The 15,328-nt window shown below is 42.4% G+C and overlaps 1 protein-coding gene across 5 annotated transcripts in view; it reads right to left on the bottom strand.

Moving 5' to 3' along the window:
- The window catches only part of vangl1 (VANGL planar cell polarity protein 1), a 62,775-nt gene that overhangs the window by 24,388 nt on the left and 23,059 nt on the right, over positions 1-15,328 (bottom strand). For 4 of the 5 annotated variants that reach the window (XM_041978933.1, XM_041978932.1, XM_041978935.1 and 1 more), the window contains one exon: positions 14,947-15,073. In XM_041978933.1, coding sequence (XP_041834867.1) covers positions 14,947-15,073 — 127 coding nt within the window. Of the gene's footprint in view, positions 1-13,570; positions 13,658-14,946; positions 15,074-15,328 lie in introns of those variants that run through there. The other variant, XM_041978937.1, reaches the window with a different exon arrangement.

Here is a 15,328-nt window from a genome sequence, read left to right as displayed (position 1 = left end):
TCCTACAGACCCATCATGAGACCTGAACTGGGTTCAAAGTGTCAGAGAAAACACATGTTACCACGTTCCTGTGGGCGGGCTGACATCGGGTGTACGGAAGGCTGCAAAGCCTTCGTCTTCTTCATTTAAAGAAGTAAATAAACTTAATAGAAAAGTTTAAAAAAAGGAAAAATTCAAACGAAACACATTTATTTCACATCATCAGAGCATGCAGCAAAACTCATTAGGAAACAAACACACATCAATAATTTGTGTTTAAGTCCAGCGAGTTGGAGTGGTGCTTGACGAAGAGAGTAATCCTCTTTGTTATTTATGAGAGAGGAGGACTAAAGAGCCCCTCAACTTCTCCACGGAGGCTGGTTGTTTGCATGAAGCAAGTATTCCCTACAGAGAGCCACAGTAAGCAGTTTCTTTTCCTTCGCATGACTGCAGCGAGAGTCAGGAATCAACCAGTACTGAGAGCTTGTAGTTCCAAGCTGCACGAAGCAAAAACATGGCTGATGTAGTTCAGTTTCTAAACACAAATATCTAACCAGCCAATCACAAGGCAGCAACTCAATGCATTTAGTTATGTAGACATGGTGAAGACGTGTAGTGAAGTTCAAAGAAAGAAAGAGGATTTAAGGTCTGGGTATTTCATATCTACTAGGAGTTTAGCTCACAACCATGTCTACGGTTTACAGAGAAAATCTGGACCAGAATGTCTTGTTGATGTCAGAGGTCAGAGGAGAATGGACAGACTGGTTGGAGATGATAGAAAGGCAACAGGAAGTCCAATAAGCACTGGTTCCTACCAAGATCTGCAGAACATCATCTCTGAACACACAACACGTCCAACCTTGAAGCAGATGGACTACAGCAGCAGAAGACACACCAGGTGCCTCCTGCCACCTAAGAACAGGAAACTGAGGCTACAATTCACACACACTCACCAACACTGGACAATAAAAGATGGAGAAACATTGCTGGTCTGATGAGTCTCCATTTCTGCTCCACATTCAGATGCTCGGCTCAGAATCTGCTGGAAACATCATGAAAACATGGATCCATCCTGCCTTGGATCAACGCTTCAGGCTGCTGCTGGTGTAATGGTGGGGGGAGATTTTCTTGGTCCACTTTGGGCCCCTTAGTACCAACGTGGCCTGGTTTAACCAGCACAGCCTACCTGAGTATTGTTGCTGACCATGTCCATCCCTTTATGACCACAGTGGAGCATCTTCTGATGCTACTTCCAGCAGGATAATGCACCATGTCACAAAGCTCAGATCATCTCCACCTGCTTTCTAGAACATGACGATGAGTTCACTGGACTCCAACGGCCTCCACAGCCACCAGATCTCAGTCCAGTAGAGCAGCTTTGGGATGTGGTGGAACGGGAGATTCTCATCATGGATGCAGCCGACAAACCTGCAGCAACTGTGTGATGCTGTCATGTCAATAAGGAGAAAAACCTCATCTATAACACCAGGAATTAAAAGGAGGTTTGACCAGGTACTAGAAGATGGACGGTTAGTGTAAATAATGAGCTCTTTTATCTGACAGATTTTTATGTCTTAATCTTGTCTGGTCTCTGTCTAGCTGTGAAAACAAATATGTGTGATGAAGAGAAAGAAAATCAATATCCCCTCTGACTACACCGTGCCTCGACATTGCCCAGGGGAGACATGAATCATAGCATCTTGTGTCTTCTAGACAGGAAACACTCATCACTCATCACCCCAACTAACACACTACTAAAGGACTCCAGAACTGACTGATGCATGTGTAATTCTCAGTTTAAATTTGGGATTATGTTTTCGGATCACTGCTGCTGTACCTGGGCTTCCCCTCTGCCAGCAGGACTAAAAATAGACATGAATGTCCCACATTTCCTCCTGGACTTAACTCGTCATCACATGGCTGATCTGGTACTCTACCATCAGCCTTGCAGGAGGCCCAGAAGCATTTATCGCATGGAAAAAAGAACCAGAGAGGACAAGGAGAACGAGGAGGCGGGAGGAAAAGGCCAGACATGTTCAATAACACGACAGCAAATTAAGGCAAGGAGAGCGATGGATTCAGAGAGGCAGAGGAAGTAGAGAGAGATGCCCGAGAAGAACAGATAAGCCAACACGTGAAAAATCCTCCTGCAACCGAGCACCTGTCAGCTCTGCTCTCGTCCTACATCAGCGGTGATTTACCCACACAGACGAGCTTTTTACAAGTAATTCCTGTGCAAAGGGAGGAGCTGAGGCATAACGCTGGAAGGTAAACAGCTGAGTAACGGAAACATCTGAAATGACGTGTTCTTGCTACAACTGAACAAGCAGATAAAGGAAAGGAGGGAAGAGGAAGGAGCAGTTTCAGGCTTTATAAAGTACAGGAATCGCCTCGCATTTCTTCCAGAAAAACAGGAAATACATGCAGTGATTTATTATATAAAATGGAAAATGATGAGTTTGTGATTCTAACAAGTTTAGAAGTGAATATTTGGTCTTCACCACAATCTGAACCCTCTTAGACAAGCTTTGTTTTCCCGCCTTTAAGGAATTTTCAGGAATAGTTCAGTCGTTAGTTTCCAGTTTACTCCGGTGGTGCCCCATAATTAATGTTTTCCATTATTACTTTAATTAAATATTAATAAACTGTCCTCAGACACGTGATTATTGCTAAAATGTAAATTTGTTCCCACCAATCCTCCACAGAGTCTTCAGGAACAGTTGTTCAGGATCCTTGAAGAACTTTCCAAAGTTGTTCTTTGGATGTTTCTGCCTTTTGTTCTGTTCTCTGTCCAGATGATCTCACACTGTTTCAATAAAGTCGAAGTCCGAAGTCCAGACCTGCTGAGGTCCAGCTTTTAAGGAGGATCCATCCCTCCATCAGACCTGTTGAGGTCCGGCTTCTTGTGTCATATGACATACTTCAGCTGTTTCTCCCTGTTTCCTTTCATTAAGAACGGCTTCTTGACAGCCTCGTTTCCATGGAGACCATTTCTGATGAGGCTTCGGCCAACAGTAGATGGATCAAATGAAGGTCCAGATGAATCTCTCAGGTCCTGGTTCAGGTCTTTGCTGGATTTCATGTCCTGTTCATCTGCTGTAGATAGATTTTAGTCCTGACTCTTTATTCTGATCTTTGCTGTTTTTTAAAGATGAAACAAAAGAAATGGGAACAAATCACGTGTCTGTTATGTGTCGACACAATGCTGGTTCATCCCCTGAGTTAAAAGCAGGCATTAGATTACCGCTTTACACCTGATCCAGAGAGCAGGACTGTGAGTTCATGCACTACGTACAACTCCGAGGTCTAAAAACAGCGCTTATCTAGCACCGAGGCAAACATCCTGTTGAGGAAAATCTCTCCATCACATAGAAACAGCAGAGAGGAAGCTGTTTCCAAAGCACGACGACTGGGCGGTGAGAAGACGCAGAACATGGCAGCAAAGTTTTTCCCTCGTGCAAATCGAGCTGATTTTTAAATACTTCCTATGTACATATATTGTACATACTGATCAGCAGTAAGTAATCTGAGCAGTGTGTATACACAGCACCAACACACATTAAAGCCTTTAGTGTGTCTTTACAGCCTTCTGCCTCCACTGGAGTATAAACAACAGCCATTGTCTCTCACAGTAAATCTGCCGTCCACTAAAAGCCTGTTTTCTGTTGTTCAGCTGGAAGTGGAGTGCAAACAAAGAGCTGGAATGAGTGCACTATACTCTCTCTTGGGGGGCAAGGTGTGTTTAAGTGCATGAGGGTGTAAAACACAGCAACATGCATTTCCCAAGCGAGCTTCAGAAGCATTTAAACACAGTGTGTTTGGCTGCGGAGGATTTGTCAGGACAAGGAAGGAGAGAACTTTAAAAAACTGGGATAACTGGGGTGACAGAAGACTGATGGTCGAGCAGCGTTTGGATGAACGTGAGTGCATTAGAACTTCTGATTTAACAATACACAGAATCTATAAAAACTACATTTTAGAGATTAGCATTCTAGCATAATTTAACTCATTTTAGCAAAAGAATAAAAAACATATTAGGAAAAAATGGCAGAGAAAGTTAGGAACTAGCTAGTGAATGTATTAACTCTGCAGAGCCAGCATGCATCTAAATTGCCTGAACAGTTTCGCCATCAACATCACAAAAACAGCTCAGGAACAGTTTGAAGAGCTTCAAGTGATGACCGGGTCTCTAAACTCTTCATACAGTCTTACTGAGGATCAGCTGGATATGTCTGGAACCAGCCAGATCCATGGACGCCCCATCCTGCAAGCCTCAAGATTCCTCGCTAGTGTCTAAATGCCAAACTCAAAACATCGTCCAGTCCAGGGCCCGAGCCCTGAAGATCAGAGGAGTTCTGGCTCAAAGTGAGACCAATGCAATAATGGTTTTAATGTTAAACTGGTGGGTTTATCACCTAAAGAGACGGATATTAGGGCGATACCATCATTGTATTGTATTGTACCAGTTCTCACATCATGAAAGTCCTGCAGAGGCTGTTATTGGCTCACCTCAGTAAGCAAGTCGGCACCTTTCAGGAATTATTGCAGTTTGCTTATGGTAATGTTCTTGGGGTTGAAGATGCCATCCTCTACCTGCTTCAGAGAGCCGATTCTCATCTGGACCAATCAGGAAGCACTTTGAGGATCATCTTCTTTCATTTTTCAAGTGTTTTTAATTAAATTCAGCTGCTCTGTTATGTGAGAAGCTCCATAAATTCTAGGTGGATACCTCCACCCCACCTGGATTCATGAGATGGTGTTCAGCAGCACTGGAGCACCACAAGGGTCTGTTCTCTCACCTTTTCTCTTCACACTGTACACCTCAGACTTCCCATCCAACTCTGAGTCCTGTCATCTGCAGAAATACTCTCCCAGGAATGAGCAGGGCGAGAGGCAGATACACCCTGGACAGGCCGCCCGTCCATCACAGGACCAACACAGAGAGACAAACAACCACTCACTCCTAGGGAGAATTTAGAGACACCCATTAACCTAACATGCATGCCTTTGGACAATGGGTGGAAGCCGGAGTACCTGGAGAGAACCCATGCCTATTTAATTGGCTTGATCAGTCGGCTTCAAAATTCACTTAAAATACCAACCCGACCCGGTTTAAAAAACGAGTGTTTTCAGGCTCCCAAAATGCCCATTTCATGTGAACAAAAAGTGTGAATGCTAAAAAAAAAAAAAAACGTGGACGTCGCCTCATTCTCTCTGATGTTTGTCCTGAAAATGTCTCACTCTTAGCATCTGAATCCATGTAAATCTAATCACAATCAAACTGAGATAGTTTTATCCAACCCAGCCTTCATAGATATGCTCTGCAGGATTTCCTTAGTGATGCACCCCTATCGACGGCTTATCCAGCATCCATCCAGTTGCCTGTATTATGGGATCTCTCCAGCCAGGTAAAGACTTGGTAAACGGTCTTTATATGTACGTCACATTCACCCATTCACACACACATTCACACACTGATGGTGGAAGCTGCCATGCAAGGCGCTCAACCACGACCAGGAGCAACTAGGGGTTCGGTGTCTTGCTCAGGGACACCTCAACATGAACTCTCCGGGCAGGGGCTGAACCGGCAACCCTTGGGCTACAGGATGACCATTCTACCCACTGAGCCATGCCGCCCCTTTCTTAACTTATCTTTTCTTATCTCTTGCTCTATCTCTGCCTTCTTTTCTTGTCCTGTCTTCCTCTGATAATGTCTTCTTCAATTTCTTTGCTGAATCAGCCACAGTGTGTATTCATACTGGCTGGTGTGTTATCCGCTTGCTAGCATCTGATGTGGAGCATAAATTCAAACTCAGCTGCAACGTCTCGTGGCGTCCCATAAGAAAGTTATAGGTGTGGTTTCTCAACCTCGGGACATTGCTCGGCAACAACGGCTCCAGAAATGAACATAATAGATGTCACTGCGCCATCCAGCGAGTCAGGAACGTGGAGTTTTAAGGTCAGAAAGTTACGTAAGGCGTCCTTAAAGGAGTGTGACTGATGTAATGGTGATCAGACCAAACACAAAACAAATATACCCCAAACCTCTGGTCTGACTGACCTGTGAAGTGTTTTTACAGAAAGAAGTTTGGTTGATCTTTAACATGCACCTAAAGTTAAACAAAGATAACTTATCTTACAGTCTTGTAGTTGTATATATATATATATATATATATAAAACCAAATACTTTGGAAGAGATTGAGCAGTTAGATAACATTTCTGGTCCAACTGTGGTCAGAATAACAATAAACACCAGAGTGTCAATTCCAGCTCATCTTATTATTCTCCATGAAAAACCCACAATCATGCTGCACACTGTTTCCGCCTGAGCACACATTCATTCCAGCTCATGCAAATGATTTCATTAGGGATTAAAGCACCATTAAGCATGAAACCCAAACATCTGTTGTTTATGCAGAAAAATCAGCCGGCATAAACACACAAAGCCTGAACTGCACCGTCAGACCTACCTGGCTTGTTTTAGCCCCTGGTCCACAGCTGGCAGCTGGAGGTGAGTCATTAGTAATAGAGTCTTCTTCTATGGTGGAAACAAACACTTCTTTTACCTCCTCTACAGCCTCACAAACCTCAAGCACCTGCAGAACTTCATCTCTCAACTCCATGGCTGCATCCAGAAATCCTCACCTCCAAAACCCTAGTTTGGTTCACGCCAATGTCCTGGATGTGCTAAGCCACCGCTTTCCTCCCCCTGATCCATCCCAGAGTGTGAATTTGACTGTGTGTGACCTCACTGACTCTCCTGATCCACGGTCCAGCCCCTCGCTTTATCCTTCTTTATATAGAAATCTCTCCCATCGTGCCTCGGGAGGTTATTGTATGCTGTGCGCTCAGTTGGCGCATAATGTGAGAGGTTTTATGAAGAAAGACAGAGCGAGGAGAGAGGAAGAGATGAAGAGGAGTTGGGAAGGGGGGAGTGAGGAAGCAATCACATGGGTTGTCCTGACAGCAGCTGTAGTGGATGGGAGGGTGGGTGGGGGTGGGAAAGAGGACTAAAGAAGCACAATAAATAAAAATCTGAGTCCAGAACGGAGTCTAAACAAATAACTGACCAATAAGGTGCCACTGTCATCCACCTTTAACGTGTTGTTCTCTCTCTCCATCCCCCTCTCTCCCTTCAGGCATCCTCTCTCCTTCTCTGCTAGCCTCTTGCTTCAGCACCACTTTATCCATTGCTTCTGACCCAGTGAGCATCATGGTGTCGCCCTGCTGTTGCCGGCATGTGTGTTCATGTGTGTTTTTAAGGAACTTTAAATAAAAAAAATAAATTAATAAAATTATGATGTGTTTTATCACTGTGAGTCAGATGACGTTCAACATATTCCTCATCTTAGATCAATGATTCCCAAACTTTATCCACAATAATGCTATAAAACACCCCCCACCTCTCCAAATCCACCACCACATGAACTCCAACACCAAATCCATTTACGTGAACATTGCTGTAATTATGGTCATTAATTGTACTGCAGATTTCTTGTTGTTTAAAGCCACTTGCCAAGGAAAAAAAGAAAAACTACAGGATGTGTACCGTTCCACCACCTGCCAGGTAAGGATGTGACTGGCTGTAAAAATGCAACAGAGATCAGGGTTTCCTGAACCAAACTGAACCAAACCGTTCTGTCCTGAGCCAGACCTCATGGGAAAGAGATCACTTTCCAAGACGAGCTTTGGAAAGTTCTTCAAGAAGCCTGGGGAACTATTTCTGAAAACCATGCTGAGGATTAAAGAATTTCCATTCATCTTCCATTTATAGAATAAATAGCTGCACCAATGTCCTCTTCTTCTAAATCTTGTGTATATCTTCCTAAAGTTTAAACCGTTAAACATGCAGCCTAACTTCAGTGGAGCCAGGAATCACTCACCAGATAGAAAGGATCCCAAACGTGAACGCAAGCTCGCTGCCGTCTCCAAGAACTCGACATGGCTGCCTGCACGTCGGTCAGCTTAGAGCCCAGAGCGGGGGAACTACCTGCACGGCCGTCTGCCAGTTGAATGCCAAAAGTTGCGTTGCTCTTACAGTATCCTCAACATTCAGCTCTAGTTGGCAAACAGCTGAGATCACGAAGCAGCTGAGGTTAACTGGGTTGGATGAACTGGGCTGAAAGGAGGGTGGGAGCCGGGTGAAACGGTGGGAGGCAGAAGGTTTTTGGGGAGTCGGAGTCAAGAAGATGGTGATGATTTATCGAAGTAGCTACTTCAGTTCTGGAAACCAGCATGAGAAGATGTGAAAAACGCCAACAGCTTCAGTTTGTCATCCTTTAGAGGTGCTACAAGGTGTTAACTGCTCTTAATTAGACTGGAAGGGACTAAGGTTACGCAATCAAAGGCAAGCCATGCGAAGCAAACGGCTTCAAGTGCATTTCAAGCTAAATTGCCTCTGTTGTTACCTCGCTGGAGTGAACCTGATCTCTGCACTAATGTCCACACAAGCAAATGCAGGGCACAAAACACCAGTGACCTCACAGTGATGATCCACGAGGTTTGTACAATACGAGGCCCTTTTTTGTTATTAAACTGCTCTTCTGAAAACACACAGAGCTTCATCATCTCTCACCACCGGCTGTTAAAGGAAGGTGCTATCGCTTCACAGTTAAAACGTGTCACATTTCTTCTGTTCGACACCTCATACGATGCCACATTGGAGCTGCTAAGCTGCTGTGACTGATTTCAGCAACTTGAATCAGCCTCCCAGCTAAAGACAACAAGAACAGCGTGAATGGACCTGGTCCTTCACACTCTGACTTCTGACTCTGGGCCAGGAAGTCAGTTATACTCACTTCCATCATTTCCAGACATGCAGCCAGCAGGTCTGAGCAGAGGTGGACCGATCACAGACCCATGTGAAGGTTTTACTGCTGCATTAGCATGTGCAGCGTATTTCACACTCATATTTTAGCATACAGCCTGGAGCTTTGGACTGATTCCTGAAACTGGAGCAACAAGCTCCAAGACTTCTGTTCAAACATATCATGCAGCCGTTTTCAGCCATAAAAAGGTCCAGAAGTTCCCAACATCTGATCCTGGAAGCTTCCCTTCCCACCAAAAAGCTCAAACAATATCCTAAACTTTATTTATATCCCTTTCCACAACAATCAGACTTTTACTTTTTTATCTATTTATTTTTATTGACCATTTTTTATTACTATCAACTATGAACTTAGATGTTTTATTGTTTTACTCATTTTATTTATGTTACCTGTTTACTTTATTTTACTGTTTCCTTACACTAATATTTACTTTGAATGTTTGGATTACATGTTATTTGTGTAAAAGCCTTTATTTACTGTGTGGACGGGTGGGCTGACTTGTTTGTTCTGAGCTTTGAGCTGCAAAATATATGAAAAGTGCTATATAAAAAAGACTAACTGATTATAACAAATGCTCTCAAGGCTGGAAATGTAAAGTTCCTTTCATAGATCGAAATGGATCTTATGTTGAGCCCCAATTCTTAAACAGTCTGCAAGTTAAATGTAAATAAAAACATAATGCAATGATTTCTCAATCTCAAAACAAAGTTTTTAGTCACAAGTCATAAGAAAACATGTTGAAAACAAATGTTGAAAGTGAGACATATCAGTATTTCATGAAAAATCTGAGCATCATCTTGAATTTGATGGCAGCAAAACGTCTCAAAAAGGTCAGGAGAGGAAAAGCAAAAGGCTGGAAAAAGTAAGTAAAAAACATGGTGGAAATAACTAAGTTAATCGTCAACAGGTCAGTAACAAGATTGGGTATAAAAACAGAGCACCTAAGAGAGGCAGAGTCTCTTAGCGGTAAAAAGAGGCAGGAGTCTACAAATTCTGGAGCAAATTCAGAAAAACTTCCTCGACGGAAACTGCGCAGACTTTGAATGTCCCATCAACAAACAAATAAATCTAGAGGGTCTGGAGACATCTGTGTGACAGAGCTGAAAATCAATGTTGGATTCCTGTAATGTTCAGGCTTCCAAAAGTACTGCATTAAAAAAAATATTTTATTTCAGACATCTTTACATCTTCACACTTCCTTTTCTTCCCATGTCTGAAAAGGGGGGGCAGGACTATAACTTTATACGGCCTTAACCCATTTTTTACAATAAACTATAACTCTCTGTAACACGTCTCAAATCTTCTACTTCACAACAGAAAATTTACAAGAAAATAAACAAATAAAATATTAAAGAGACTATTCTGTGATGAAAAAAAGTCACTCCAGGAACCTCTGTGTATTTTTGTTATGTCTTTATATTGTTGAACAAATAGAGTAAATAATCACCAGTCAAGCTTTCTCTCCTCCCTGTTCTCTTCTTTCCCATTTCTCTTTCTTTAATTTGACAACTGCAAGCAACAAGAACAAACAAGCATGTGGGGGCTGAGTTTTTAACGGATCAAAATTAATTGCAGCCTTTTCTTGTTTTACACAATAACATTTGTTACAGACCTTTCTTCTTTCGTTTCAGCTTATAAGTCAGTCTTTTCATTATTAAGAGATCTTCAGTGACACACAGAAATTGTCTATAGCAGCGGTTCCTACGCTTTTTGAGCCATGACCCCGAAGATAAGAAATGCTGGTGTTGGGGACCCCCGGTTTGGGACAGGCTGGTCTACAGGCTCAAGCCAGTTCTTATAAACTGGTTTCTTTGCTACCACAAGGAGAATCTTTAGCAAGTTTTCTTTAAATATCTGAACACAGGGCAAGATCAGGACACAGAAAACAGAGCGGATATTATCCCAGATTCCAGGGAATCTGTGCACGGTTTGAATGCAGAGTCTCCAACAGACGGTAATTTTAGGGCTGGGGAGCCCATGTGTGCAACTCTGCCAAATTAAGCTTCTTCTAAACGCTTCTTCTGCTCCTCATCTTCATCAGGTTGTTTTTCATAAACAAAGATAAATCCATGTTCATTCAGAGCTTAAAATATCCTTTTTCGGAAAATAAATTTGTTTGCTTTCTTGTAAAAAACAAACAACAACAACAACAACAAAAACAAACAATAAAAGGACTGACAATTGTAAGAAGAATTTAGGTAATTTACCTTGTTTATCTTTAAGACTCAAAGCAAGAGGCCAAGTTTTGTCCGGGGTAAAACCAAGTGCAATTAAAGGAATCATGTTCCAATTTGTCCTGAAAATGTGGCGTACCATTGCTTTGACACTAACACTTTAACACTAACAAGAGTTAAATCAAGAAAAACACAAGAAAATCCAGAAAACATAAACAAACAACCTCTTCTTCTATAATTCCCATGCTGAAGCATTACAGAGTCATGGGAACCTTCTCTGCTGGGTTGTGAGGACATCCCTGCCTTGAGCGATGTGGTACTCAGACTAAGTCCCAGCAGTGGAGTAACGAACACAGCGCCTCACCGTGAGGCTCGAAAATGGAAAAACTGATGCAGTCAGACCAAAAACATCCACACACAACATGTGTGAGACCCAAAGACACACAAGGATTTGTGCTGAGCCTCGTTCTCGGTAGAATTGGTGGTCCTGATTGCTCAAACTAAAGCCAAAGCCGCCTCGCTCTGTCAGCAGCAGCACTGCAGGCCACGGCATGAATTAGACATGAGCGATGGCTGAGCCGTGGCAAATCCTGCCGTATGTTAAAATTAGACACAAAAACAAAGTCGCACATCAAGAGTCTGCTAACAAGTCTTGCCATGAAAGAAAATGAGTGCCAAGTAGGTCAGTATCTCTGTGTGTTTGTCATCTTTTCCCTTCAGCAAGTTCTACCGAACATTTAATCAGAGTCGGCTGCAAGCAGTCTGGCTGAGACAACGGGTCACGTATGAGTAAGGCTCCATGTGATGCTGCACCGAAGGAATTACAAGCAGTTAAAGCTCCTCTGTTAAATTTTCAGTTTGATCATTTTTAACTATCAGAAAAATGAGAAGCATTTTCTTTATTAAGCCATTTAGGCTTTAATTTCTCTTTAAACAAAATAAAAAATGTTGCTCTCATGAACTAAAATGACAAATGTCAGCAGTAAAAACTGCTTTTATTATCAACCCTACTGAAACTGTGTTGATGATGTTCTTCTAACCATGTAAAATTAAAGAAAACATCTGCTGCAAAGATCTAGAGAGGAAAAGTTAGCTCTGGCTAAGTTGCTAAAAGCTTGTTTGTACACACTGTGGAGTGAATGGGGGTTGGTGAATGCAAACTATGGTTAATTGTGAAAGTCTCCATGTTTTCCAGTGAAATGGACACCAATGTGAGACCAAATGCTCACCATGAAGTGAAAGGCAAGGACAGGCTGTAGGAAGAAGATAGAGGGGCTTAACCAAAACAAAACTCCAAATCTTACTTAACATAAAGGGACAAGTGGATGTCTAATGTACAAATATGGCTAATATAATGCATTAATTTCTCTGTGTTAAAAACTGCTCTTCTTGTTAGCCATCTGCTATCCTTCTGGCTAAAATTGTGGCTGAACACATCAGCTGTGAAGATCTAGAAAGCTAATGATGCCTAAAAACTATGTTTGCTTGTGTAACTCCATGTTTTATCTCTGACTGAGCAGGTGGGCGTGAAAGCTGTCAATCACTCGCTCGCTCTGCCATGTCAAGGTGAATGGCGGCTAACAGTTAGCATCTGCTAGCACCTGGGAAACGGCCAACGTCAACCTAATTGCATCTAGCTGCTGTCAAATACTTCCTCGCTCAGCACAGACCACCTGAATTTCAAGTACCAGCTATCTTAGCAGGAGCGGATCATGGATGCTAACTGCTAGCCCCTGCTCATTTGCACCGGGAAGTAACCGGCATCTTCTTCTGAGTTTTGCTAGCCTCTCATTTAGTCCCAGCCTGCAATAGACAGATTGTAGAATTTGTTGTAGTGCAAAAGTTTTAAAACAGTTGAAGCAGATATCCTGCCTTCTTTAGCTAGGGATGCAGTACCTGGAGAATTAGACCATACATACACTATGATCATAGAAATATGATAAAAAAAAATTCTTGCTAGAAAGACCACCAGCAGAGTAGCAGCTATGAAACCTTGTCAGTGTCTCATCAGAAAGAAAAAAAATCCCATTTCTAGCAATAACAACACACAAAACAAGGAGAAAGTAACTGACCCAAGAGGATTTACACAGATTTTCTCTTTGCATCTCTGTTTGAGTTCAGAATCAGGTCATTTAGCACTTAAGTAAATCTAAGCTCAAGAAAAACAGGGGCACCGTTTTATATTTATCTTCTCATCAAGCATGCTTGAAAAAAGCCATAATGACTTTTTAAAGACTTGAACTATGACAGATCATAAAAACAGATTGTTTTATTAGACTGAAAATACCTAGACTTAGAGCAACTAACTGCTTGTTGCTTATTTTTCTTTGTGATGACTAACAGGACTGGTAGCTCTTGCCTCCTTCGACTTCCACGTCTTTACAAGCCAACTTGCAGCGCAGCAGGAACATCTGATCAACCTGTCCCATATCTGATCCGTCTTCTTATCTGGATCCAGATAACATTAACAAACCGCTGTCTGGCATTTAAACTGGAAAATGAATCAGTAGACTTTCTATTTGGACCTGATACTGGAGCTCATGCTTCAGCCAATCAGAAGCCAACACATCACATGATTAGTTTCCTACCTTAAATTTCTCTTGTATGAAATATTCCCTCACATAATCCATATTTTCATGTTTCATTTGCAGGCGTCAGAGTCAGCATGATTCCTGAGGGCAGTCTGAGATGTGATCGACTGGCGGTTAAAAGCAGCTTCTGCTGTTAAGGCTCGGCCGGGTCCATTTCAGAGGGGACCACCTCCTCAACTGGCACTTTTCCTTAACGTAGAGTTTGTCTTTGATAATTAAAAAGAATAAAGCAAAGCTCTTCAGCCGAGCAAGGCAGCTTGTTGCCTCCTTTTCTTCTTGCAGATATTTATCAGTAACATACTTCCTGAAAGAGATGACCCAGATCTCACCATAAAGTGGACTGGCCCTTCTGGCTTCTACCCTTTAATACCAGATGGCCCGTCTCAGCCCAGGATGATAAATTCCAACTCGTATTGACTCGTGGGGCTGATAAATCTCTCCAAATCCCCTACAAATCAGTGTAGCCTACCCAGGCATCAAGCAACGTACAGTAGCTTGTAGGGGCTGTTACAGTAATGAGAGTTAACTCAGATAAAGGTGAATGAGAGTGTAATTCTGCCTCGTTTCCCATAAAAATTAGGTTAATGACCAATCATAATCACAGCAGGCCTGGCCTGAACCATTATGGAGCACCAGACAGAATGTGATTAGCTGGTTTTAATTTTAACAGGGTAGCAACTTCAGAAAAATGATTTAGTATTAAGCTGCACTTTTTAATATGCAGAATGATGCATGCATGTGGCACCCTGAATCTGAATAAGAGAAAACATCAGCAATCTAGCTGACTAGTTCCATAACTTGCTTTTAAAATTTGGAACAGAGGTACAAAACTCTACAAAATGCCACCTTAAACTACAATTTAGCTTAAAACTGTAGCCAACTTGTTGGCTTGTTAGTGAACCTTAAAGATTTTCACCCGCTCTGTTGCACAAAACCTGTAGAAGCATAATTATAATTATAATAATTATAAGGTTTACAACCATGATTAAACAGTATACAGTTATCTAAATTATTAAATGATATATTTGTGTTTTTTTTTTTTATTAATTGTTTATTTCTACTTAAGATAGCTTTACAATTCAAGCCCATTTGATGGAGCTCCAAGCGGCTGCTTAGTTAACTTATTTCTTGACAGAATCACATCGTAGGTAAAGTTAAAAATATCGCAGCTTGAATGGCGGAGCATGATCCAGTGAGCCAGAGAAAAGCTCCGCTAGCAGCTGTAAACTCAGCTCCATCCAGACTCACTCCAACTTCCATCCAATCACAGATCTGAATTGAGATGCGTCATCGTGCACTAGCGGTTGTGCTAGCGCACGCCACCAGCTAGCAACAGCCTTAGGGGAGTGTGTTTGTTAGCTTTCAGCCCTTACCTGGACCTGCTCGCCTCGGACAGCCGAGTCGCCCAGCAGCGGCTCTGCGGGCGGCGTGTTTATCGTGACGGACTTTTCCGAGCGGCTGTCTTTGCTGCGCGACTTGTGGCGGTCCCGGCTTCGCTCCCTGGAAGACAAGAGTCGTGTTTAGTGTAAGGAAACAGAGGCTGGAGTGGGAAGCATCAGAAACAAAGTTTGATTAATCTAATTATCTCTGAGGTGGATTAGCCGCTTGACCTAGAAAATGTTCATAAAAAGTAGAGACAGTGGCCATCTTGGATTTCCAGGCTACAGGAAAATACTAAGAGATCATAAATCCCATTAAAACTCTGCCCCATATGGATTCCATCCTTCTTCTCTTCATCCAAGGGAGTTGCACCAT

The sequence above is a fragment of the Melanotaenia boesemani genome, chromosome 24 (genome assembly GCF_017639745.1).
Source record: "Melanotaenia boesemani isolate fMelBoe1 chromosome 24, fMelBoe1.pri, whole genome shotgun sequence".
In the NCBI taxonomy this organism is placed as follows: Eukaryota; Metazoa; Chordata; class Actinopteri; order Atheriniformes; family Melanotaeniidae; genus Melanotaenia; species Melanotaenia boesemani.
This window is presented reverse-complemented; position numbering and strand designations above follow the sequence as displayed.